At 42.5% G+C, this 27,111-nt stretch overlaps 2 protein-coding genes across 6 annotated transcripts in view; one reads left to right on the top strand and one right to left on the bottom strand.

Annotated features, from left to right (window-relative positions):
• Positions 1-902: 902 nt before the first annotated feature.
• Positions 903-27,111, top strand: part of IFT43 (intraflagellar transport 43) — a 37,536-nt gene continuing 11,327 nt past the window's right edge. The window contains exon 1 of one of the 4 annotated variants that reach the window (XM_086971010.1): positions 903-956. Coding sequence is in view for 2 of the 4 variants with exons in the window: in XM_086971008.1 (XP_086827134.1) it covers positions 17,715-17,725 (11 nt within the window). In the remaining 2 variants the exon portion in view is untranslated. Of the gene's footprint in view, positions 957-1,883; positions 1,907-16,909; positions 17,807-27,111 lie in introns of those variants that run through there. The other 3 variants (XM_022844382.1, XM_086971008.1, XM_086971009.1) reach the window with 3 other exon arrangements.
• LOC111266673 (xylosyl- and glucuronyltransferase LARGE2s) overlaps positions 18,885-27,111 on the bottom strand; it is a 28,291-nt gene continuing 20,064 nt past the window's right edge. For both annotated transcript variants that reach the window (XM_086971005.1, XM_022844359.2), the window contains 5 exons: positions 26,699-26,922; positions 25,024-25,198; positions 24,591-24,842; positions 23,037-23,277; positions 18,885-22,758 (listed from right to left, as the gene is read on the bottom strand). In XM_086971005.1, the coding sequence (XP_086827131.1) occupies positions 22,522-22,758; positions 23,037-23,277; positions 24,591-24,842; positions 25,024-25,198; positions 26,699-26,922 (1,129 nt within the window). In that variant the 3' untranslated portion in view covers positions 18,885-22,521. The remainder of the gene's footprint in view (positions 22,759-23,036; positions 23,278-24,590; positions 24,843-25,023; positions 25,199-26,698; positions 26,923-27,111) is intronic.

Raw genomic sequence — 27,111 nt, 5'->3', positions numbered from 1 at the left:
AGAACTATTCCCGCCCACCCTTCCCCTCCTTATCTGATCGCTTTCTAACTTTCGTCCAGATGCTCAGGTTTCTATTGGCGCATGCTCATTTGGCTGCCAGTTCAGTAACAATGGAACATGTAACCACCGAGGATAAGAAACACCCAGTTTCTGATTAATTTAAGTCGAAATTGTCAACTTTGGATATACAAGCAACAAATGCGCTACGGTCAGCAAATTAACCTTGTATCTAGTCACATTGCCACAATCGTCCGAGGACAAAAGGGCTGCTAACGATGGGCGTTAACGTGGATCAGATCTGGGGAGTGAAAGGCCCATAGCGACGCGGATACGCATCCAGCTCCATTAATGGCCTAGGAAGCGACACACGATGCGGTTGATTTTTCAAGGGCTTCATGATTTGATAACGACTTATATGATAAAATCAAGTACTAACGACAAGTATCTTTGAGATTAATGATACTGAACTAAAATTGATATCTACATACTCCTACCATGGCAGTGAGGGCCAATATAACTTGTAAATAAAGACTTACGTCAGCAGGGAATATCTGTTTGTGCTAAAATGTTAATAAGGGCGGATTTAATTATAGGTATCGTATCGAAAACGAGCGCCAGGTGAACTTCCAGGTGTATGTATATTAGATGATTTCATAAATCACCCACTGTGCCAGCTAACCGTGGCCAGCCGGTAACCCGCACTCATCACCTACATAACTTAGGTTCTAGAAGTGATAAAAAAACAAGGTTATATTGGGACAAAAGAGAAGAAACGACTCCATTGGGCTACTTTTAACGGTGTTATTTGGATTTTCTTGCGTGGCCCAGATACACTCACCGAGTACATAGTTTTCTAATCTTTCTGTCGTCTTCTAATTTTTCAGCGTCGTCTATGTAACGGCCATGTTACATTGGAGCCTGACTAACCGCTAGACAGGAAAAACAACGATAAATTGGTGAGTTATGCTCGATATTTCAGCAGAGTAGACACTTAGGATTAGGCTGTGACGGTGAGGCTGAAGAGCGGTCAGAATAAACCCAGGAATATCACACAGCTAAGAATCTGCTCTGCATCCCGATCTGGTTTGGTGCCTGCAACTGTGGGAAAAAGCCAATTTTCTAAGACGTATCAAATGCCTGTTCGTCCTGCTTGCCCATCATCATTATGACACTGAGTAGACAAACAGGTCGGAAAACTGGCGACGTAGCACGCCATCGGATTATCGTAGCATAGTCCCAGCTAACGGCTCTCTAGAACCAACTACCGTGCTAGCGACTTTTCAAGCTTTTCCACGGCGCTTATCTCACAACTCTCATGGTTCCCGTGTCAGGAGCATCTGTCCACATTCAGGATTGCGCAGTGCTATTGCCGCATTTAGTGGAAAAGGTCGCGCCTGATCCAGAAAGAACAGATAACAATCCCTTCACAACAAAAGTCTGACTGTAGAGGGAAAACGAACATACGGGTCTGGCCTCCGACCCGGTGAAAGAGAGACATAACACGAGAGATTGTAACGGGCATGAAAAGCGACAAGGAAGACACGACTACGACGTCGAACGGAGTTCGCTGATGGAGGCATCTCCTAGTTTCCATTTGTTTTTTTTTTTGTTGGATCAGTTAAACTAGACTGCTTGTACGTTATCGCGGTGGGGGACTGAACATGGACGCTTCATCGTCATCACTCAGACTCTTGTTCCGTACGTCCGTTTCGTTAGAGGCCGGCTCCGGGGTTTATGTTCAGCAGGACATCGTGTTGAGGAACTACGAGGCGACAGTGGATGGAAAATATTGGCCTTCGTGGATTAGCCGACAAAAGCTAACAGAAACGGCTAAGGATAGCGAGGCTTAAAGATGCCAGCGAGGCGCCAACGCCGTTCGACTCTAAGGGGGCTAATTCATGAAGAGGTAAGACAAGCCTGCAAAAAAACGTAGGTTATAAACAAATAGTCTGTCGAGCTTAGGGCTAAGCAGTTCGCGACGAACCTCGTGTGGAGGCCCATAACTCATAGAAGGGTGATAGAGAAGTGAGAAGCAGAAGAGTGTACATACGGACAATTGCCATATACTAATGAGTTTTCGTCAAGCCGTTTTCAGTCTATCAAGTGGTACATGACGACCGTTATCATGATAATGGTCGACGACAGTGTTCATATCGTTGACATTTGCGAACCCTAGCAATGCCAAAGAGGGCACTATTTGATCCACGTGGATTGGTCACGTACTTATTGTATTATTATAAAATACGTTGTTATGACGTGAGCTGTGTTCTGGTGAACACGTTTACAACTGGAAGAGTATCAAATATGAAGATTCTTGGTGAGCAACACCAGCAAATTACGAAGATGGTACAAGCTTAGACCTAAACACTTTCTAGTACGCATTCAACTTATTTAGCATTACGACATGAATTTCGGGTTGCCATACGTACTTAACGATCTCTATTCGAATCTGTTTTTTAAATATGCTTTTATCTTCTGCGTTCAGCCGGCTTCCGAGACAACACCTGCATTTCATTAAACGACCTGACCAATTTGTCTTCCAACTGCAGCTGTTGAAGTAATACGACCATCTGCAATGTCAGCAAGTATCGGGCGCAGCTATGCCTATTACAAGAAATGGTGGATAAGTAAAAAATCAGTCAATAGCTGAGGCGATACACTTATCGGTTACGATTGATATTTCTAAAGGGCGCCAGGCAAACACTGCAAATAGCGAGTTGATGGCGAAAAATGAGATGATAGTAGGCGTGGGGAACGTCTGAAGTTCTAATAAATTGTCCTTGATAATTAAAATTATCGTATAATCCGCTCCTGACCGAAACTCGTCATCTCGAATCAATCAGAGACCATTTTGTTGGTAGGTGAAGCGTATTCTGTTGAAGTTCGTTGTTGTTAGTACTGTCAGCATGATTAGCACCAAACCTGCTTGTGCGGCTGATACTGAAGCACTGTTTTTCGCTTCGAAGGAACACAGCTGGCAACGACACGGTTGTTATATATGTATATAACAGACTGCTTATAGTAAACGGTGAAAACAATCCGTCGTATTCGCAATTTGTGAGGAAATTAACTATGAGCCAACCTTTCGGATCTGGGAGAACCTTCACGAAACTTTTTTCTTCGGTCTATGTTTCAAACGTTTATGTTCAAATGTTTATGAAGTGAAACGAAAGAGCTTTAACAGGTTTTTGATTTAGCGGCTCACATTTCCATTATTAAATTTATACATTATTCAGATTTTACTCACGAGACTTTTAATGCAGCACAACGTCGAATTTTTTTCTCAAATACATATCGACCGCATCTGAATACTGCACAATATGTATATCTATTTTGTTCTTCGTCTATATATGGACGTTATATAGAACAATCAGAGATAACGGTCTGTCTGCTTCATGCGGAGAACGCTTTCTCTCAATATTCATCTTTAATTTCTGTTCTATACGCGCCCGTTCCTCTCCAGGCGATCTAGAATTGATGACTAGCTAGACAGGCTACTGAGGAGAGCCGTTTGTGAGAACGCCAAGAATCTTTTGTCTATGGAAGTGGTCATCGGATATGAGTGGCGGCACGAGCTGATCGCCCGCTGGCAGTCAACGCATCACTAGATACGAACTATAAATATCCGGTTGATCAGAACATGAGCTGATATTTTCAAAAATTTCCTTTAAGCTAGAGAAATGGTCCATTCACTATTAACACGCAATTTGTTTTCACACCGCCACCATTGCTGCCTCTGCAACAGCAATTAGTCCTCAACAAATCTTATGGCTCTCCTGATTTCTGGCAGCTTGGAGGGATAGTCCTAAACACGATCTCTGCTTAAAGCAACGCCACACGATAGAGCTAGTAAGCACGAGTGATTGTATCGTAATCGTCTTTACGCTCGTATCAGTACAGGAAATGGCAGCCGTCATTGACAGGTTTTGTCATAGGGATATTATTCGACTCGTCGTTACGCGGGTTCGTTGGTGGGCAAAGATTCGCCGGCGCGTCGGTCCGTCGGTTTCGATGTCCAATACATAATAAAAACGTATGAGGCTTTTTTGGTTGAATATTGCCCCTACTTTCGGTGTGCCTACCGGCGGAGTCCCGGAAATGGTCCAGACTGACGTTATTGAATAGGATAGATGAGTGAACATGGCAGGGGAACATTGCTCGACGGTATCCTTATGCACTATTGCACAACGATGGCGGTGCTTGCGTACGGTCGTTTATGTAAAGGCGCTGACTGCTGTGCGGTGGATGAGCAGCGGCAGAGAGATTTAATGGTAATACGCTGGTTTTCAGGAGCTTTCGAAAAGTCTTTAGGCAAATATGGAAGACGTAATGGCTATACCAGAAAAGCCAGTTTCTTTTGATCTATACATAAGAACGAAATATACCGTCTAGTATATTATATCGACTTACAAATGAAGCAAACAAGCTGTGACTACACATACATATATTTCTTCGCGCAGGATATGTGATTTACCGTAATCTAATGCATCACTCTATATGTGAAAATACGTCTGATCGACGCGAAAGTATATATATATATATATATACTGGTGTAATAAATCATGACTGCACGTCATCTGTTTGCCTGTAGCGTAAGTCCACAAGAGGTACTATGATTTCACGCGAAAACTGTTCCATCGAGGCTACCCTACAAATCGAGAAAGTTTAGATGGCACATATCGACGGGATGCGGGGTTTCTATTGGATAGAATACGAATGTTGTCTCTTTAAAGCAACACTGAGTGATACTGTCAATGGGTGATTCCTATAACGCATTTCGTTTAGCTACTGTGGTGGTACCATTGCACTATACGCATTTTCTTGCAACCCGGGTTTTCGTTAATAATCTTGTAGATAAACAAACCCGTTATAGGAAGCTATCAAGTGTAGCGTATTCTGGCGACTATTGCCTGTATATCTTTGTAACAGAGCAAAGCGGCGTTATGCGCAGCGCCTCGGAGGTAGATGATGAAAAAATGTGTCGTGACATGTGGGCTATGCGTTGACTCGTTGCTTCGCTTTTCGCGAGAGGCCCTCCCCGATATTTTCGTCCTTCTTCGCTGTCCTGTTTAATCCAAGCTAAGGTACTATGAGTGACCCAGAACGGTTTTACAGGCACCAACCTGAGCCAGGTTGAGAACTTCGTGCACGGCCAGCACATAGTATGTATACCAGTCGAACATGACTCATTGGCTATTTATCAGTCCTTCTGCCATTTTTGGGACCTGGAGGTTTTCCGTATTCGTATGATACCTTCATATCACAGACGGTAGACAACCGAACAGTGAGTCCAGCTAAGTCTGCTCAGACAGCCGGGCCCCGCCGACAAAAAGCCTCTGAGATGAAGTCCAACCTTACCAGTCAGTGCTGCCTGAGCGACGATCGGCATTGTAGAAGACTAATTGGTTAACAGTTTGTAATAGATCCGAGCTTTTCGCAAATGTTAATCTCTGTTTTTACTTTGGTAGGTTTATTGAAACAGTTCCCCGCCACACGCCGTGTATAGTGTTGTCCAATACGGTAATGCCATTTTGCTGTGCGTTATTATAAAAATGTAAATGAAAATATATTCGATTGTACATGCCTCGGCCGTTTTTTTGCAGCTGCCTATCAGTAATCACTAGTCGAACAATCCATAAACCACTGCTTGAAGCGGTCTAACAATATAACCATTGCGATCTTAAATGGGTGAACAGATTTTGCAAATGATGACTTATAATTGATACAAACACATCCCATGCTTTGCTATAACGGGTTACCGACGGAGTTTTTTGCACCTGCGGTAGAATACGCGAAGACTTGTATCTATTCTGAATCGGCATACGCCGTACGCCGTAACCTGTTCAGCGTCGAATCTAATGCACGTAAACAAGCTTTCAACTATTAACACATATACCTACTACGTAGACAACTGACGCTAGTGAGCACTATGGAATTTTCTACGTATTCATTTTGAGGAACCTTTTTTACAATAGAGGGCGCTGTCAGTCTTGCAACGTGTTGTAGACCGGAGTATCATGCATGGCGGAAGATTGGCGTTCGCAACAACGTTAAATAAAAGATCCACGACTCTGGCAGAATTTTCTGTGCGTATGTTTGTAAAGCGCAGATTTCACGTGCTGCGCCAACATGCTAATCTAGTACACCGGCTCAATGGCGAGCACTCCAAGGATTGTTACAGCTGCCCGAAGTTCTGCTTCCACTCCAGCTCAACTACAACGTTTATCCTTCAACGCAAAAAGTTTTAGGAGTTACGGTCAACTGGTTTCTTGCAATCTATATATAATTGGCCTGTCTACTCCGCTACCTTACATCGAGGTACGTTAAGTCGTTGAACATATTACCATTTGATCATGCAATAAATATCTCGCGATTCTATACTCAAAAATGCATTGTCTGTGTCACAGTCTATTGCCAACCAGCAGAGAAATACTGTTGCAGAAATTTTCGGCATTTTTATGTTTTCTTACCCTATGGAATTGATCTAAATTATTATCTGCTGGAAGCGTTAATACTATTTATGTTCTCGTTGCCTAGACCTAATCGCCTTACGTATGCTTACGCCAGTTTCATTTAGGCTCGACTTGGGCTGGTCGCTTGATGGTCACGTCGAAAAAGTTATAATTTTCATCGAGGACACTATATATTCAACATACTGTATACTGATCCAAAACTCGGCTTTGCGTATGAAAGCTAAAGACTAAATCCGTCGACAGAAAGATTGCTGAGAGTGTAACGGGCCCTTGCTTACTTGGCCGAGAAGGTTTTTATTATGATAATGATATGATATGATATTTTTACTAGCTTTGAGAGGTGTGTATATATATATGTATATAGAAACACAGGTATGTATTAAGTTCACAAGCATCGAGGTATTAAACGTAAGTTTTTTGAAACGGTAACTTTCTATGAAGTTTAAATATATCGAATAAACATTATCGTTATATTTGTTTGCACGTTACACGCCCAGCTGCATCTATCAGTTGGTACGATTAATAGCGTGTATAATGTAACGGAACACCAGTAGCAAAGGACAAGCTTTGTTTTTTTTTTAAACCTAATCCTTTACCTTGAGACTGAGCGTAACGTGTATTTCATACCTTTTAACGAACCACTAACGAGTTCTCCTGAAAATTGTTTAGATCTTTTTTTTTTGGCTTTACCTTATTTCACTAGAAGGACTTAATTATTGAAATGGTTCCGATAAAGTAAGCAAACTAACAGGGCAACAAAGAGCTTTTGCACTATATACAATCCCATTACACTGATCAGACACTTATAGAAATAGTCCGCTGAGAAATTCTACAAATTCGTATAGCAATTAAGCATGTAGTTTTTAAATTGGAAATGTGAAAGATTAGTACCATGCATCGAACATATCGTTGTACACAAACAGACGACGGCTTATATACGCGATTGTTGTTTCAACATCTACCCGTGTTGCATTCAACCCTACGCTTCTGAATGATGTATCTTTTCGTTGTACTAATACAGTCCTTGCTATTATTATAGTTATTACCCGATAATAGTGCAAGTTCACAGTACACGCATGAAAGGTCAATGTAAATACATATCAAATTAAATACTGTGAAGAGCTGAGGACGAATAACTTCCGACGTTTTCTCAGCCTTTCCTCACCTTCGAGTAGGCACAATATAGCCTCTATCATCTAGAGTGTGGACGGCCTAACTTGATTGGGACGCCTAAGTCATCACCTGTCACGCGTAACAAAGGTGCGCGATGAAACGCGCTGTGCCCCTGTCCGCTTTGTCTCTTCCGTCGTCCTACTATCCCATCGAACAGATGCACTATTGATGTTACTACGTTTACCTCTGTCCTGATTTATAATAGCGCGAGCGGCGTCGACGGTTGGGTAAAGCTGAATCGGCGATCGATACGTTTTTCTAGTGATCGCTTTATTTGTTCTGTACATGAATCAGTGTTGCTTTATTTCGCTCCTTATACGATGACCAGCCGCAAAGGATTCGTTGTAACGAGTAGGACATAAACAAGACCGGGACAAAATCGAGCTAGAATATTGTCCTACCGGGAGCGCTCGTATTCGTAGTGGACAAGGAAAGGATACAGTGAAGGAGAGTACTAAATACACGCATCGCTGGTAGCAACAGCAGCAGCTTCCTTCTGTATATCACTGCGACTACCGTTGTCTCCGTTCGTAGCCGCACCTGAATGACACACGCACGCTCGTAGAGTAGGCGGCCGATCAGTGAACGGTGAAAGGACCCATACGATTTACGTACCGTTAGCGAGAATGGTTCGCTTACGGAGCGCGGTGCGTGGTACAGTTACCACAGTCGTATAGCGTAAGCCAATAATATTACCCTGCAGCAAATGGCCACTGAACCTGAAGCGATCTACCTATCATCAACAGATATCACATAGGCGCGGACACTTGTTGCGTTGTCTTCGTCTTATCTGTTCTCTCCGAACTGTGAGGCTCGTTTAGCTTCTTCTGGGAACGATAGCCTCTTTGTTAGACGGCCGACGGCGGAACACTCATTCTCTGTCCTGCGGATAAACAAGACAATGTGAAGATAGCGCACTGCAACGCCGACCCGTACGATGCCATAGTAGGTGGCCGTCAAAAAGAAAAATATCCCTAAAATTAATTACTATTAATTTATATTGTATGATTTTTTAGACGCAGTATTTAAGTTCAAGAAGGATTCGTTTTCATCCTAAGTACAGTGAGAGAGTAAAGTCACTCGTGAAGAGAGTCCACAGATATCTGTGGCCCGGAAATATCGAATACATATCCAGCGATGTTAGTGGTAGGCGGCGGTATCCATGGATCACCTTTGAAAGGAGGCGCTGGCTGAGAAGTTGGGAATTTTGCGCTGTGTTTAGTGTTGAGACGATTCTTTTTAACTTGATCTATCTATTTGTAGTAGCTTGCCGATTATAAAAAGCGCCCTACTCAGCATTTGCCCTGCCTGTTCTAGCTTTTTAAATAGAAATACTTTATGACAATATGGATTTCTTGCCAGCCTGTTATTATTATAAATCATTACGATCTGTTTATACCCGCAAGCCATTAACAATGAAAAAACGGTTGTGCGTGTTCTTTGAAACGTGCTTAAAAAACAACAATTAAAAAGCCGTTACCATTTGTACCATACCTGAACAGGCGGCAGACAATGCCGAAGAGGGCGTCTGTGGACGATCTCAAGGGCGATTCTCTTGAGCATATAGAGCATATGTTAACAGCTAAAAAGCAATTACACTTGATCTTTATATAAATAAATAATTATTAAGACGATTTGATCAAATCTAAATTGAACCAGACTCAAATTGGATATCGACTGCATTTGAGTTCTTTCTATGTTTTTGTCTTATTATATTATAAATCTACATTAACGGGGAATTGTTGCTAGAGAATATGTTTACGCATACGAAAAAGTGGGTTCTCGCAATTGTTTCAGCGAGTTAATGAACGACATTCTTACAAAAATGCAAACTTTTACAAAAGTTTGCATTCGATCCTATTGAGCTTCCACCAGGGAGTTAGACAGCCACTGGGACCATTCTTACAAGTATGCTTCCTTTTTTTTCAGAATAAATCAGAAGAATTCGGAAACTGTATATAACACCGAAAAGGGCACGCACTCATAAACCTCTATGTTTCAAGTTTTATGTCCGATATCGCCGCTGGGCATTTGATCAGACGATTGGCTCGCAAGCAATTCCTAGGTTGTCACGGGGACAGGCCGAGAAGCCTGCCGCTGAGCAATCATACCGACCCCGAAATTTTATCGGCCATTCTTCCGCCTCGCCCGTCTGCTCGAGAAATGCTTTCTCGACTAGCACCCGGCCTATTATAGCAACATAAGTAAAGCGTAACTACCTCCATATGCTTCCGTCGCTTTCGTAAGTCAACAGCCATCGACGTATCGCTATCTATCGTTTATCCACTTCTACGCCGCATTTGATTTCTGTCCGATTTGAGCTTTGAGCACGGTAGCAGTAGCAAGTACGAGATATTTGCCCGCCTCGACCATCATAATGCAAAAAGTATTTCTGACTCATTCTGTCTGCCACGTGTGAAATAACATATCGACCTACGAGAAGTTGTCGACTATAACCGAAGAGAAGCACTGCAAATATGTGTCTGACAGGGTTTCATGGAAATTTCACTGTTTTTATGTAAGTTTCGTTCTACTTGACAATTTTTCATCGGACTCTGCCTTCGCCCTGTTATATCAGCACGGTGATAACTACGCCAGCAGGACTGTCAGTCTACTTCGTGTTGTACCCACCTTCGGATGGTATCCCGATTGAACCTATAATTCTATTCCACCACTTATGCCTACGTATTCTATCATGGTCTAGAGATTCCCGAAGCAGACTTCATTGATTCTGTGACCAAATGCAACGCGATCGTGGTCAGTGGTAGGCGGCCCCATCTACTGCCTTTCAATGAGATTCAATGGAACGATTAATAGGCATTGGACTGTCTCGTAGTGAGGCTTCATTCTGTTCTAATAGCCTTTTCTATGACTACTATAAACACACTTTGTATGTATACTTCGAACCGAATCCATCCGAACTCAAGTGAATCAATACCCCATGACAGACAAAACTAGGAGCTGCTTTGCCCCCGGCCTGATGGGAACCGAACCGAGGTGTAGCTATGTATCGAGCAAATAAGTGTTAGCAATTTTTGTTGATCCGCCAATGAGTAAGACTAGTCCATAACCAACATTCGTCTGGTTATCAAATAGACGGTCCATTCAGAGTTCTTATACTTCTGTACATAAAAACCTTACAGGCTATGCCGAATAACGAGTCCGGGTCTCGCCACACAACCTGTCCATTGTTGACGTTGGCCCAGGCGCGTATGGGCAGGAAACCACTTAGATAGGACTAGAATTGGACGACAGATGCCCGCTAACTTTGGGTCAGAGAGACCGTGGTGTGGTGACATGCAGGCAGGTTGTAGCCGTTGCGATTTACACATAAGTTGGGCTCTTATTCCGCTAGGCGACACCTCAGCCAGTAAAGGTTGCGCAGGTAGACATTCGATCGCCTTAGGACGTGTTGCGGGTTGTCTTCTGGGCAGAAAAAGGTTGCTGTGGCTGTTGGTACTGCTGTTGCTTTTCGTCTAGTTCTCGTAAAGCCGTCGCTCAAAATTTTCCCGCCAAAACCTTTCCCAGAAATGCTTTCTTGCTGAGGTCCTCTATAGTCAAACGAAAAGAACTACGAGATTGTTAGAGTGACTGGCGGATGTCTGACGGGCGGCTGGTTACAAGGTGTGGTCCGCAGGTCATACGAACTTTAAGCGTGAGCTCTGTGACATTCTCCCCGCCCAAATTCGTTCGTTAGCCGTTATTCCAGACGAGATGAGACCCTGCGCGTTGTATGATAGAGAAGACGAGAAGCTTTGGATGGAAACGATCTGTCTGATTGCCTAGGCGCTTACTTGTGTCCGTATCCACCTCCGGTCCACCGGTCAGTGCTCCAACCTATGCGATAGTAGGCTACTTTGCTGCACTGGGACGGTGATCGCTAGTCGACAGAGTGAAGACAGGCAAAAAGCTTGATCCTGCCTAAACAAGTCTAGGCAACCGAAGAGGTCTTGAGAAAGAAAGAAAGAAACAAACACAAAGAAGCAACTGGAACAAAAAGAAAGTAGATTTCAAGCCATTTACTTTCTCAGGCTCTACTCTACATGTCTGTTGGTCACTTGCGTTGTGTGCGTGCATGCCCGGATTCGTCCGAATCTGATCGACCTCCGTTAAAGTTGTCTACGGAACGCAGGAATTTAAGTCGTTGATATGCGCTGGCCGCTAAGTGGAGGCTGAGAAGAGCAAAGGAAAAGGGCCAGAAGAAAAGGACGATGGACAAGAAAGAGAAAGAAACATTTTGCCTCCGAATAGGCCGTAGTCGTTCCGTCTTCTGATCGTCCTTTTAAGAAGGGCATGTGACCTTTCGAGAAAAAACGGACCGCTTCATTCCAAGCATAGAAAGAATTAAATATGGGTTGGCCAAGTGAGAAGGTTCCTGTAGAACAAGAATAGAGGGAGAGATACACGTGGTAATTGATCCGGCATAGCTGAAATGACCGTTGACTGATGCAAAGATAAGCGTAGCTCGCTTCGCCAGCGACCATCGCAGGATTGTTGATACCCTTTAAGTGAACCGAAGCAAATTATGGGCCAAACGCTTGATAGTAAAAGCATTCCGAAGTCCCAATAGATCAACAACAGTAAATCGCTCAGTTAACGAAGACTATACATGCAGTCACCAAGGTCATTGACTAATAAAGACGGGCCAACTCCCTTCTGTGGCTTTAACAACCGCAGAAGGAAGTTGGCCCGTCTCTACGCAGTTACTTGCAACTAACCAGGATATGATTGGATTGGTTCGAAACGTTCGATTCGTTGGTCGCCGTCAAGATTGTCTGTTTGCGTTTGTGTGTTTCGCCTTCACAATAACAGTGACCCAGCTAAGGTTTACCGTCGCCGGAACTCCTCGCGCGATACACTCCTCTAACGATATTTTTAACTATAAGTGTGCTTGTAGCAAGCATTGGGCCAACGAGTGCTTCCAGCTATAACAATGTGGAGAACTATCAAATTTAACATTGTTTTGAATAGATTATCTCTACACTCGGGTGAACTTAGACGTGCGGCCGTTTTTTCGGTTATGTTTCCCTGTTTTCGTTCGAATCATCAAATAATTTAAGACGCTTCATCAGTTGCTACCCGGCAGGAAAATCATCAGGAACACAAAACACGACATCATCCAACAACGGCTATTCGTGGTTTCGTGCTAGTAAACCCAAGCTACAACTTTTCGCAAAAACTTACCTAGCATAAGTTCGACCTAGCATAAGTTCAAAAGCTCGCAGCGCGAAATCAGTCTGTAAGCTGCTGGGTTGATGATGTGCACTGCTAGAAATAACTGCAGTAGTTTACATAGGTTTATGTAGCTAACGTACTTCTGCCGTAGAGTCCCGAATGTCAACCCGATCTGATTTCATCTGAGGCACAAGTTGTATAACGTACTTTAGAGCGTCTAAATATTCGAATTCATTGCACGGATTATAGGCTTGAGCTTTTTTTAAAGGTTTTTCTTGAATAATATTGGATTGAATTTAAATTGGCTTAAGTTCCGGACATCCAAGAAACTCCCCTATCAGCTTTCACTATAAACTGTTTTTCCAGATTCTGATCGATCTCGTACATATTAAGAAAATATTTTTAGTAGAATCTCAAAATTTACTGGTGGGTGATTACGGTCGCGACCGACTGAAGTCTATAATTAGGCCCATGACGAATGCTTGTTAATATATGCAGGATAGATGGTGTAATACACTAAGGCTGTAAGCATTAGATAGGGTCCAAATTACGAGGAGAAACATGTCCTCAAAGAAAACCAGCTAGGGCATCTCGAATCTTACGTCCGGTTTGGCGTTTCATTAGACAGGTAGCTCTCAGCGCAAAACAAAGCGTAGCCTCGCCGGGAATTAAACCATGACCAGCACGATACCTACTACGTTATCACGGGGACTTTTAAAACAACCTAAAACGTTGTAGTATATAATATGCATACGAAATAATATGTGATGACGATAGAGTACCATTCGAGCTCATCTTCTGTACGAACCTCACTATTCTTCGCCTTAATTAGTGAAACCTCTGTATCGCGAATCTTACATCCGGTATCGCCGTTAGGCGTCCGACGGCCATTACAAAACGAACCGCGTGTGCATGATCGCGTTCGGCAAAGTCGAAGACTAACATGCAAATACGTTACCCAATATGCTATCATAGGGATGACTTACTGTGACCTAAAAGGCTGATACAAATAGCACTGGCTGGCACACTACAAGAAAAACGGCAGTAAAATATCTGTGTACCTCTAGCTAAGCCTCTCGTTCAAAGGACAACAGTTGAATTGTCCATGTGTGCAGCATATGATGGGTAACTATGTCGCTATACTCGATTCAGATTATTGGCAGCAGTAGTACATAACTTGTCACCAATGTTTCACCTAAACAACCATAACATCTGCGTACCGTGATTTATTATAGCAAAACTTTCGCTCTCCTTCCCTTCGTGTTAGTTAGTCAATTGTCGTATCAAAAAAGAATGAAAAATGAATAAATAGAAAATAGGTGAGAAAACAAATCCTTCTGATGAAGAAAAGGAAATAAAAGAACGGGTCGCATTTACCGGCGATGCTCGGCCTCTACAGTACTACGATGAGGCTAGCTCATAATAGTTTCAATAATATGGGGCATATTTTACAATGTCAAAAAGAGATCAATAATCGCGTACCAGCAAAGCATCACGGAACGCGGCGAGGTAGAATGAGCGAGACTACAGACGTCTATCTCATGAATTCTGACATCATCGAACGTAGGAAGCCCGATCGAATCGCTAGCTCATCATCGAGGAGACTTCATGAGTCCGAGTTGATGCATTCAGCGTCAGTTCGTCCAGCTAGCCAGTTAAAAGGATCGACAAACATCGCAGCTTCGGCGGCAGTTCCTCACCTGTGGGAAGGCTGCACCATACGATATGAATAGAGCACAATAATAGTTCGCAGCTATCGCCAGCGGAACTCGAAGAATGCCGGAGCCGTTGGACGATGGCAGATTTAAAATGCTGTCTCGCTATTGTGCTTCGTCGCCACCGTTGGCCGAAAACTTCAAGTAGCTTACCGGGTTCAGCGCAACTGGGACAAACTATCCGAGTTACCAGGCGACCCCAAAAACACACGGACGAATAAGAGAGATACAGAACTATCGCTCACTGGTGGGTCTAGACAAGCCGAACAGGACATCTAGGTAGAGTAAGCAGAGAACGGATAACGCTGTTACTGTACCTCGTTACTCGATGCTGAAGGCCGCTTCACCGCTCGTTGAACACTGTTTAAGGCCGAACGCTATTGCAAACCTAACAGCACACCTTTGTAGTTCGTACGCAGTGCAGAAGAATATAGACGGGAGGCTGAATAAGGCCCAAATTCAGTTTGCTATTTGCCCGTGCAGCATTATGACTTTGTGCTTTGGCTGTCTACGGAAGCAGCTAGATAATGCGACGATACCGACATTTTGGAGCATGTCGATGCTCATATAAAGCACTGTACAGAAAGCTCGTACTGTGTAGTAGTTGCTTGTGAGGTTACGTGAAATCCGAATATATCTCACACTAGATATAGACACTGTTCGATCAATTGTTAGCAAAAAGCCGTAGAACAGTATAGATCGTTTCTTTACCACAACTAGACATCGTCGATTAATCGTCAAAACAAGAAATGCTACGTTCCAACCTAACCTCGTACAGGAATTACTAGAAAAAAAAAAAAAAAAAAAAAAAAAACTATGTCAAAAAGAGTTTCTGCTTCTATGTCGCTCAGTTAAAATTTACCACCTTGAAATTATATTATAGCATAATCTGGTTTAACATACGATTCTTCTCTTCATGATTTCAACTTATGATTAACTTACGTATGAACCTATTCTAGATATATTGTTAAGGAACAGTGACTGGTCAGAAACAAACAAAGGCTAGGGATAAAACGGAACAAGGAACGTTTGAAGAAGCTTTATTGTTTCAGTCGCGTAAAGTCTAACGACGCTACGGCGATTTACCGGGAGCACATAGATGCAACTAGCTGTCGTCATACGCTAATGGAAATTATCTATCCAAATCCGTCCGAACCTTCAGCTTGTAACAACTCATAACACGAGTCAGTCAGTCAGACAGACGTTTGTACTACATTGCAAAATGATCCGTGGTGGAAAATGTAAAGCATGCACGAACGAACCGAATTATCTCGAAATGCCTTCCATCTTCACATCTTCGAAATGCCACCAGCTCAGAAAAAGAGAGCGAGAGCGAGGGAGGGAGGGAGGGAGGGGGAGAGAGAGAGAGAGCGAGAGTTGCGCACTGAAACTTCGTCATTCTTTTTGACTCAATAAAGTCTTTTCTCACCCAACAGCTGAACTTCGTTGATATTTTACTCGAGGGAGGTCCCCCTATTGTCCCGCGGACTATTTGGCCACGGAGAGATTTTAGTTTTTTGAAGAAAAATCATAATCTACCATTGTGCTGCTATAATAATGTAACGCGTAAGCACTAGAGTTGTTTTGTTTGAAACTATAAAACAAAACGATGAATCTATAAAAATTTTACGGTGTAACTTTCAACGAACCCTATCCTTTTATCGAACTTCATTGTTATGTTTCTATTAAATTTTCACCAATTTGAAATATTGTTAAGTGTGAAATATAAATTATCGATGTAATCTTCCATTTTGTTATTGAACGATAACAGGTGCGCCAAGTGTGAACTCGTAGCTGCTTGAGTGTTCCGATTATTTCTCTACGGCGGTAACCTTGTCAGTGCCCACTTAGATTATCGAACAAATGCTTTTAATCGTTTGTATTATAAATAAATAGAAACAGCGCATAATCGACAAAATCTAAGCTTCGTTGGCGACGACCGTTAACGCCTTTGAACCGTTTATTTTTCGAAACGAATATATATAGAACGAACGCTTAGAACAAGTGAAGCTGCTGATCCGGAAGGAAGTGGTGAAATGGAAGGTAGCATCTGAGTGCGTGCGACGATCCCAGTTATAGCTAAAAATCGTTGGACGACTTACTGAACCCGTTTAAAAAAAATGGCGCCCGTGAATCGAATGTTTGTTCGGTAAACTATCAGGGCACAGTGATGTTGTCGAGGCTTATTAAAGTGGGCTCCGACAAATGGGTGGTGGTGGTAACGATGATGCTGGTGGCCTATTGCATAGTCGTTGCTATGCTCGTTAAGTGAATTTTTCATCTGCCCCTCTCCTTTACCTGTCCAGAATATTTAGTCTATTATAAGTGCACTTATGTTTCGTAGAAGATCGCAGTTATTATAATATTGTAAGATAATATTCTCTGCTGAATGTCCAAGAAGGTTCATTGTAGTTTTTACAATTAATGTTGCCAATGTAAGGTTTATTTACAGAAATGTTCGTCGAATATTTTTTTCTTTTTTAGCAAAGCCAACATTTTTATTGTTCTCAATTTGTTTCTTGTTAATTTCTCCTGCTATATATTCCACAATAGTTAGTGGCCATACTAAAAAAAATGGAAGCTGCTTAATGGCAAGCATGTTATGCCTGATTCGTCATATTCATGGTGTACTTTCTTGTGCTACCCCCAAATCATTAACCGCGCTCACTCAATCTGAACATACGAATCCCGTCTATTTTCGTCGCTCTTTCAGCGTTTGCCGCCACATTGCCACGCACAAACCTGATGAACAAGGCATGAAAGGGTGCCCCCTGACAACAGCGGGGTGCACGTGCACGATCATGCTTTTGGCATCGAACATTCCCCTGTGTCGATAACTGTGAATGTCCAGGGTAACATGTGATGGCGGCCAGAGAAGCTTCATCGAGTGAGCAACTACGAGATTGTGCGTGGACAATATCGAAAATTTTGCCTTTTTTTCTCGACGTACACGTAAATGCAGGCTCTTCGGTCCGTTGCCACCAACTGAGCGAACGTCGCTAGTGGACTTCTTTCGTCGGCTGAAACGGCCACCGGTGCACTGAGAGATGAAACCATATATGCTGAAATAAGCACCCTCACGGGAACATGAGAGCGGTGTACGCTCATTGCCGGCGTCGGCGCCGATTTCATCGTTAGCGTGGCTGCAGGCAGCAGTCTCTGTTCAAGCTGCTCTTTTATGTTGCGTAGGTTAGTGTTGTTTTGGATATCATCCATGCTACCATGAGCGATAGATGGTCTACAGCGAACGGATCGCGGAGAAGAACAGAGGTACGTTGAAACGAAGAGACGAATTAGGGGGTGAATGTGATGCGGGGCTTAGGGGAAAGGAAATCAAAGACCTTGTGATGAATAGATATTTCTCTGGCTTCTGCTACCCAGCAGAGTTTTGCATTGCTACTCCCGCTAGCGGCAAATCTCTCGTTAGGCTTCCGAAACCGCCGCTGCCCTTGTGAATGCTATTGAACGCTACCGACAGGTGAATTACTATTACAAATGATTACCGTCGACCGATTCTGGTCCGCGCACCACAACATTGACGCGATCGAGCTAAGCCATCTCTCAGAGGCGTTTGTGGGAATCGCTTGTAAACGACGATTCTTTCGGTGAATATTTTCTTTCTCCCTCCAAGAACATTTCTTCCGTCGCTACGATGCCGCGTTACTTCGTGCTGCTCGTGGCGGTAGTGTACCCTGACGTTGTTGCGGCTCTATCGGTCACCACATACGGCTAGGACGCGACTAGTAAAGTTAAACGCCAAACGGCGTACCCCAGAAATGGTACCAGCTACTTGTACGTTATCAAGCCACCAGAAATTATGAGTGTGATGGCATAATAATCATTTAATAATAATTATAATATTTAACTGTCTTAATGTCTGAAGATGCTAATATATGTTTATCACAAGGGACTTCTCGTTCTTCTCCGACAAGTTCGCAACAATCTCAATATTTCGAGAGCTTTCAGTCCTGCGCGGGAAAAAAGAGCTTACACCATTGCCAAAATAAGTCGTTGTCGAAACAGGTTTTCATTCTACGTCCTAGCGAAAATTATATATGCCAAACAGTTCAGCAAACGTAAAGTGAAGAAAAGCACGGAACGACACAAGGGGTTGGAAGAAGACAATAGATCTTCCTCAGTATCATTTATTCTGAGAGCGACGGGCTATGTTCGGTGCCGTTTCGCCAAATTCGTTCACTACATTCTAAGTTCCATGACAATTTTTCAAGCCGCATTTGCCTTTGACTGCCGCTACGTTACTAGCAATCTGAACAGAGATAGCAGATACAATATCTAATATCAGTTTATCTTCAATCTTCAACATCGAGAGAAGTCGAATAAACGCGCGTTACGGAAAATCTATACGCCTTGTATAATCCAGATGCTTTTTATTACAGCTCACACTGGTATCTCATTGAACCAAATAGACTGTTTGTACCGTATAATCGACCACATCACTATTACTAAAATCGATAAATAAGCGATGAAGATTGAACACACCGATGTAATGCTTGTCGTTGTATAATATTCATTATAGATTTATCTTCACGGTAGATAGAAACATATATCTATAATTAATATGTTTATTATTTTGTCTCAATTTCTTGCTAGTACTACTCGTATATACAACATTGATTGCGTGTCATAAAATAATAATCATTATTGGTCAAATTAGGGTAAGAATATATTTAGGAGGGTGGCTAGTCGCTGCGCCTCCTTGACTTTAAATTGCATGGACACCTTTCACTGGTCTTCAGCTCACTCGACCGAAACATTCGATTCTAATTTTCTTTACCATATAATACATAGGACATCCTGTCTGTAGTCCTTAAAATCAACATATTTACGCACCACAGTATGATGACTTTCAGGGTAGCCTGTGTTCCGCTCCAGCGCCTCGTAAGTCCTGCTGACCGGGTCGCAGTCCTGCCGTAACCTAAATTTACTGTTTAAATGCAGTACTCTAATTCTTCAATTGTTCAGCCAGTGCCGGCGTGTTTGCTTTTTAGTTTCAGACATCTTTTATTCTCAAAGTACATATATTTTATTTATTGTTTACCTAATTCGAATTAAGTTTTAGCTGCCCTATTCATCCTAACAATGTTTTTGTGACACGTGGCGACTGCGAATTGAAGTCCTATAGTCCTAAATAATTAACTGAAACGGAAGCACAGATTACTGTAGAAAAAGATACATATAATGCGAAAATAAACAACTTTTCATGCTGCATGAGCATATATATACTTAATTATACAAATAACGAATTTATTCTCAGCTTATCTATTTTTTTTTTTTAGTAAACTTCGTCATTCGTACAACTTGTCTAGGTTAAAATGGCGAAAAAAAAATGCCTGCTGATGACGAGGTTGCGACGCAGAATTATTTCGAATACATAAGAAAACTGCGCATGTACTCGTGCTGACAAATTCGGGTTTGTTCTTAGAATATTATAAGTTAATTAATTCTAACATGAGCCTTACATTGTGCCCAATGGAGTGACAGTGGATTGAAAGATCATCAAATTTTCAGTGATTCGACCATTATAGATTCGTGCTTAATCCCGAAACAATGTCTTCCGTTATATCTTTTTGATCAAGCACGTGAAACGTAATTAGATCTCGAAGTGTGAATGTTTCTAATCTCACTCTAATATTCTGTAAATATCCAACAATATTATATATGGGCCAACTCCGTGATCTTCAACTGGTCTTCACCAAAAGTTATCGCCGACGCTAATAACTAAGAACGCTGCGTCTCCTAAACATATGTGTACGTATGTACACGTATGGGTACACGTATGTACGGGTGGTGCCGTGGCGGAAAGGGGCGTTCCCTTTCCAATCCGCCACGGAATTCGGCTAGTTCCCTAGGAAGCCGTGTTCACTGCTCATAGTCCGCGCGAGCCAAGAGCGTCGCCAACCGATCTTGTCCCTGAACTTCCGAGTCACCTCCACCGCTAGACACTATTCAAGGAGCGCGCAAGGCTCTGCTCGTATAGGAACTTTAGAAGTTTACCAGTTTCGACTAACTTCGTAGATTTGACTGCAGTCGTGTTGGCTGTCGGTTTAAGCGCCTGTGTCATACTATGTTTTACTGTGTGATTTTCGTATGCGCACAACGCTGAATCCATATCAATTTGAAACAAATCAATAAAATTACTTGATTGAAAAGGCATTGCTGGTTATTGTCGATTGACCTGCCGTTGTCATTTTTGCTTCCGAGTATGAGTTCATTTCAATAACGAACTTTAACATCAGCGGAGTAGTATACCGTGAAGTTTTTACAGGTAGAGTCCAGAAAACGTCTATTTCACGGAATTACTTTGTCGTTGTGCCCGTTTAAAGGAGGCACGGTCTGTTCACACCCTTGAATTTCCGCTCAATGTAAATCGACCCTGTATTGTCATCGTACGATATCTTGACGACTCGTTTCGCCTGTATACATTTAGCATCGTTATAGATATGTACTTCTAATGCGAAATATTACAGATGGTCCTAACCGGTCCTCCTACTAGTGTTTGTTACTCACAGTATTTTGAACATTCGACAGAATTACCGCGTTGACTATGTCTACGTAGCTATGGACATCGATGTTCTACCGTTCGAAGTGAGACACATTGTTCAACAAGAGCTCGATCGAACTCGTCAACCGAACGTGATCTTCTCTAATGAAGATGCTGCCCAGCAGTGGTACCTGCAGCTGAAACATAGTCGGTTCCCTCCGTTGCTTTCTTTAGTATTATTGAGCTTTACGACAGGTGATTATTACCGATTGGTGGACTGTACCACGCAAATCATGTGTGACTATATTACACAGAGAAAATAAGTATGTATGCGCCGCCGACTTGTAAGTTTTTACGCATCTATATGTCAGAAGTTTCGCGACGACCATTGCTTTCAGTTACCTCTATTCTCTGTATTTTCCAACTACGATCCCCATGAGACAGATATCACTCAGTTATTACAATATGTACAGCAGGCTTAGGCAGGCCAACATACGCTATTTTAAAATTCATTCACAGTATATAAAACAGTGCATGTGCAATGTTCACGTACGACCCCATCGTTTCCCCATCCCCTGACCTTCCTAAGCCTTCTCTCTATCCACTTGTATCAATAAGTACCACAGACTAACTGGATACGAGGCAGTACCTTATCGCTCATCCCTGGAATAGGTCTTTCCCATAATATCTATTTCGATAAACACTTTAAGTATTACACGAGTTATTTAGCTCGTCGCACATAAGTTCGCAACCTTTCCTGAGATTTTGTTATTCACACAGTTTGTATTTAGGGGAAAATGTTAGGAACAAATTAATCTTTGGCATATTTTCTATATAAATAGATTTGTTAGCTTTCGTCTGTCTCGGTCCCATCACACCCCGAACGTAATTAATGTAATGTTCTATAATCGAAGAGGAATGTGCTGTCTTTCCTCTACCTGTTTCCATTTCAACCATAAACGAAACTTACAGGCTCTTTTTTGCTCACTCTTATCGTACTGTTTTCCCTCTGCGACACTCCTGATAACATACAGCATCAGGCTGTTCTTGAGCTGTCGAGTTAACGGCTGTAATCATTCTCTACTGCCGTAAATCATTTGTCATGCCCCTAGTGTTACGGGTCTATATATACATACAGGGCAAGGGTCTGTTTGTCCATCGCGACTCCTTTATGCGAGGAAGGCACATTTGGACATCATCAGTAAACTAACTCTGGCAAGACAATACGAAGCGGCAAAAATACGACGTCTGCGTTCGCATCTTCAATCCTTCATCGAATAGGCAAGCGAGCTCGACACGTGAGTTGCTTCGTGCTGTTGTGCAGCGACGAGCGACGGGATTGATCAGTCTCATTTGGCTATACCTTTACTCGTTTAGTGGCTGATATCAGACGGAGACACAACGGACGATCGAACTTTAAACATTTAAGCGGTACAGTTAATGACCTCTGATACGTCCAGTAGTAACTTACTTCATAGTTCTACTACGTGCATCGGATCTGCTGTCCGGGCTCGGGGTCGGCCGTTAACTGTTTGCCGTATTTGCGATTAATGTGTGCGACAAACTCGTTTTTAAGGGTTTTAAGACAGCTGCGATATTTTTTGGAGGATCGGAAGCGGGCTATGTCTAGCGATGGAGCGTGAGGCAAGTGTACGACAAACGCATTTGGTAGAACGGTGAATACGTAACCCTGAGCATGCAGCTCCATCGCGTGCGACACCTGTAACGGCAAAGCACACAAGCACAGCATGATAGCGGACGTTACTTTGTTGAGGTTTGCCCGACAAACGTCAGCCGATCATCATTCAAGATTATAGGAAAAGACCTTATCGGAAGTTGGTCATTAGCCACACAAAACCTTCGATACATATATATGCTTATTAGTTTACTGTGGCAAACACAGCATCGAAGCGTAGCAATGAGACGATTGTGTCAGATGTTCTAGGAAATGAACAGTATCGCTTTTATTGGAATACAACGTAAACTGTTCTGCCTTACCTTATTCCAGCCAAACCCGAGGAAACGGGTGTCAAACCTGATAACATCCTTTCGAACCACAACATACGGCTCGAAATGCGGTTGCCATCCAACCTCGTAGGGCGTCGTGGCCGTTTTCCACTTGGCGAAGTCTGTAGCGGCGTGACCCGCACACCACACATCATGCCGAAACGTGAATACGTGACCTTCGTCTAGCATTTTTAGCAGCTCGGCCTTACTATGTGGAAATTCGACGCGGTACCTAAGTTGAACAAAACGAACGGCAATTATTATTGTTTTTACTGCGAAATAACAATACAAGTGAACATTTTCTACTGCCAGACGTTCCTAGTTAAATCAGCTTTAGAAACAATTTATAATATCAGGTTATTACAGGCCAATCTGGCATGTTTTTAAACGAAATAATATTTGAACTGCGCGCGTCTACTAGACGGAATCGGACTGATCAATATCCCAGTCTCGTAAAAATCTCTGAGTAATAGTAAGATATATAATATCTGATATATGTAATAGACAATATTTGTATACACAATTCTCAGAAGAATTCTCTCACTTGTCGTACTTAATTGAATAAATAAATTTACTACTTTAGCTATAATATTTCATTTATTAACTAAAATTTGTAATTCCGAATTACTAGCCTACTAATTGCCTTTTGACTTAAATGACTTAATACGATATTCATCTATAACAGCCGAACTGAGTTTGTTCTAAGATAAATAAGTTTAGAACGAAAACCATCTTTTGAGCTCGAAAATCAGCGTTCAATGGGGAAGTTCTTGATCTTCGAAGGTCACAACGCTTATGAAGACCCGTGAAAGCATCAGGCAAAGAGGCCTTAAGCGAGAGCACGATACGTGAATGGTGCCAATGTTTCGAGCACGAAAACTGCAGTGTTAATATGAACACATTGCTATTATCGTAGAATTCGCTTTCGAATTTAAGGGCTCCGTTGGTCAAAACTGGCATTACACATGTACTGTGTTGCAGTATTATAGGCCAAATTCAGAAACTAATTGAAGGCATACGTCCCCCTTGAACAGTTAAAAATTGCTGCATCTCGCCAGCGATTTGCAGAGCTTTACTCAAAAAAAACCCGCATGTAGCACACCTCATCACCATGCCTTAGTTACTTCTTGGATTGGGCCGAGCTTGTTCTTCTGATCTAACTCGAGTGCTATTTCGGGGTTTTATAGGGCAACTGGTTTTAGCCCAGCTAGTTCAAGACTTATCGAAGTAAAAAGGCCTGTCGGATTCGCTCGCAACAGCCTCATGTAACCTAATTCTGCAGACGAAAAAAAGCTTGAGACTCTAAGTAACAATATGCAGACAGCCATTTCGATTAATTCCATAAAACTAAAAACTACATACGAGTGCTCCATTTTCGTTAAACAATTTTCGTCTAATCTTCATAATCGAACTGTCACGTGTTGATTAGCAGGACACAAGTCTAACTGTAGTTTGGCTTTGGCGGAAACAACGCTTCAAAACAACTATCCTTATGTGAAATACGTTCTTTCGCTACGAACTGTTTTCGAAGGTGGGCCTTCTTACCTATGCGTCTCAAAGGCTGGAACAACTAGCGCCCGATTTGGCGGTTGTTGTTGGATGGATTCCATTTGCTGGTCTCGTGGAGTGTCCATTCGTAGCAGACGAATGTAGTTTCGTAGCGTCTCGTAAAGACCTACGACGGGCAGGAAATCGATATCTGTCAGGAATACAAATGGTGATCGAGCCTGTTCGAGGGCTACATTGCGCAATTGGTTAACTGGATACAATGGACCATCGCGGTATACGATGTGGTACCTATAGATTGTGGCAGAAGGAAACGCAAATACACACATAACGTTATATATCGATTATTCAAGCAGTTTCCTTAGAACTGTATCCGTCATAATGGTAGATTCTCCTTGAAACGCTAAGGGACCCTGACTTCGTATAGTTGTAATCCTGGAGACTTCAATATATTGTTACGACACGAACGTACCCGATATTTCGTCGCTTGGAGAGCACCTCGGAATTGAGCGTAAAGGCAAGAAATTGCTGTACCTCAGAATCCGACAGGTACAGAGCTAAGGATATGGGTCCTGGCCAATGCTTGCATAACGCTTCCACCATCTGTAGGCGGTCCATCGACAGCTGGGTGACTAAGGTAACGTCGTCTGTGAGCATTTAACAAAATGGATATTGAGTGATTTATTCTTCGCGAAATGCCGCTTATAGCTCTCTTACACGCCCTATAATTATCGTTACTATCGGTCGTTCCGTTTCGACTTACTAGCGGGACAAAGTTGATCTTGTTCCAGTTATTGTAACAAACTAAACAGCCTAAGCAAGCTGAATCGAAGCGTGAACGCATCAGTCGCCCGTCTATGCTACAACTGGTCATCGTTAGTATTCGGCGAGAAAACACCCAAGAAATTTCTGCACATAAACGAACGTCCGGTCAAGAGGCGGTAGCAGTTACCAGCCATATAATGCGGCAGGTGTGCAAAGATTTCAGTGATGCAGCCCTTGAAATGGCATAATTTGGGCACCGAGAAAGCAGATGCGTCAGAGACTTCACAAAGAAATTTGTTCGATGTCTTTCACCGCAGGAGACTGAACAGCTGGAATAGTTCTTCAGAAAAAAAAGGAAAAAAGTTCTTCAGAAACAATTCGTTAGGATTACTAGACAAGCCTGCATTACAAACAACTGTCGATTATGTCATTTCTCTTAAGCGTACGGAGGCATTGATGAAAAATGATTTCGGCCTAGTAAGTGTTGTCCGACAGCAGAGGTCGAAGAGGCATGGGCCCAGCTTTGGTAGACGCAACTGCCAATCTTCGAAAATATGAAGGTTCAGATCGGCCGTCGATCTGTTTGTCCTGCATTCGAGCAGGTACACACGAAAGTCTTTAAACAGGACGCTGGAGGTGTGAGGCCTCTCATTCGTGAATGTAAGACGCGAATGGTCCTTAGGATGCCTTGGACCAATCTCTAATGAGATTTATTCTATATAAGTGTACAGATATAATAAGCTGCTTTATGAACAAATTCCGCATCAGTTTCCATGTGCCAGATACGCTCTCTTGACAATATGCTTATAAGTGATCGCGAAGCAGCCAACACGGCAGCAAACGGGCTAACCAGTAGAAGAGCAAACAAACATTAAAGTGGCAGACGAGTCGTTCACTCTTCCCTGACGATAACAATGATCGTCTGCCCACTTAATTAGTTCATTTCAAACAGCTATGCATTAGTATGGAGAACGACACGATCCAAGTTCGGAACCGACATTTGAGAGCCCGGCACTTGTCTGTTTCTTCGACCAACCTATTAAAAGAAGATTTAGTAGCTTGTGGTAAATCTCACTGGCCTGCAGCCATTGCAGAACTTTACGTGTACGATAATGTGTCCTTTATTGGACTACGAGAGCAAAGCGAAAATGCTATTTATGTGTTTACCAATCTGGCCAACCAGGCTCACAGTGAGATAAAAACAAAAAATGCATATGGTGCCTTTTTGTTGCGAACATGTCCACAAAAACCAATTATATATGCAATAAATTTTAAGTTACCGTATGCGTCTTACACCTATATACCTATATATATAAATTGTGTAACTTTACTTCACTACACAACTCCGTCGTGGACCCTTTTCCACTAATAACATCACAAACCTTGCGTGGATTCATAATCAAATTCCATATAATATAGATGTGTTCTGTATCTGGTAATATTGCCTCGGCGGAATTCATAACATGGATCATCTTCGTCCAACCCTTGTAGTTGATCTCGCGATGACGGGGCCATGACCCCCTCCAAAGTCGAGCTTCGGTTGCAAGAAATTAGCTCTCTGCGTAGCAAATTGCCGTCGTACTCCAAAAATGTCAGATACATGTTCCTACAGATAGATCCGCGCGAGAACACAAGTAGGCATGTCATAATTTCCCTATTGCAAAATAAAAATCTAGAATTTTGTGTTAAGTATTTAGAATTTATTTCTATAATTTGCTACAAGACTCAGTATAACTATTGCTTCGATAAATTACCTCCGGAATTACAAATTACAGGCACTGCTTTTGCAGACGAA

Source organism: Varroa jacobsoni, unplaced genomic scaffold (genome assembly GCF_002532875.2).
Source record: "Varroa jacobsoni isolate VJ856 unplaced genomic scaffold, vjacob_1.0 scaffold_1107, whole genome shotgun sequence".
In the NCBI taxonomy this organism is placed as follows: Eukaryota; Metazoa; Arthropoda; class Arachnida; order Mesostigmata; family Varroidae; genus Varroa; species Varroa jacobsoni.
The sequence above is the reverse complement of the archived record's forward strand: the minus strand, read 5'-3'. Positions and strand labels throughout refer to the sequence as shown.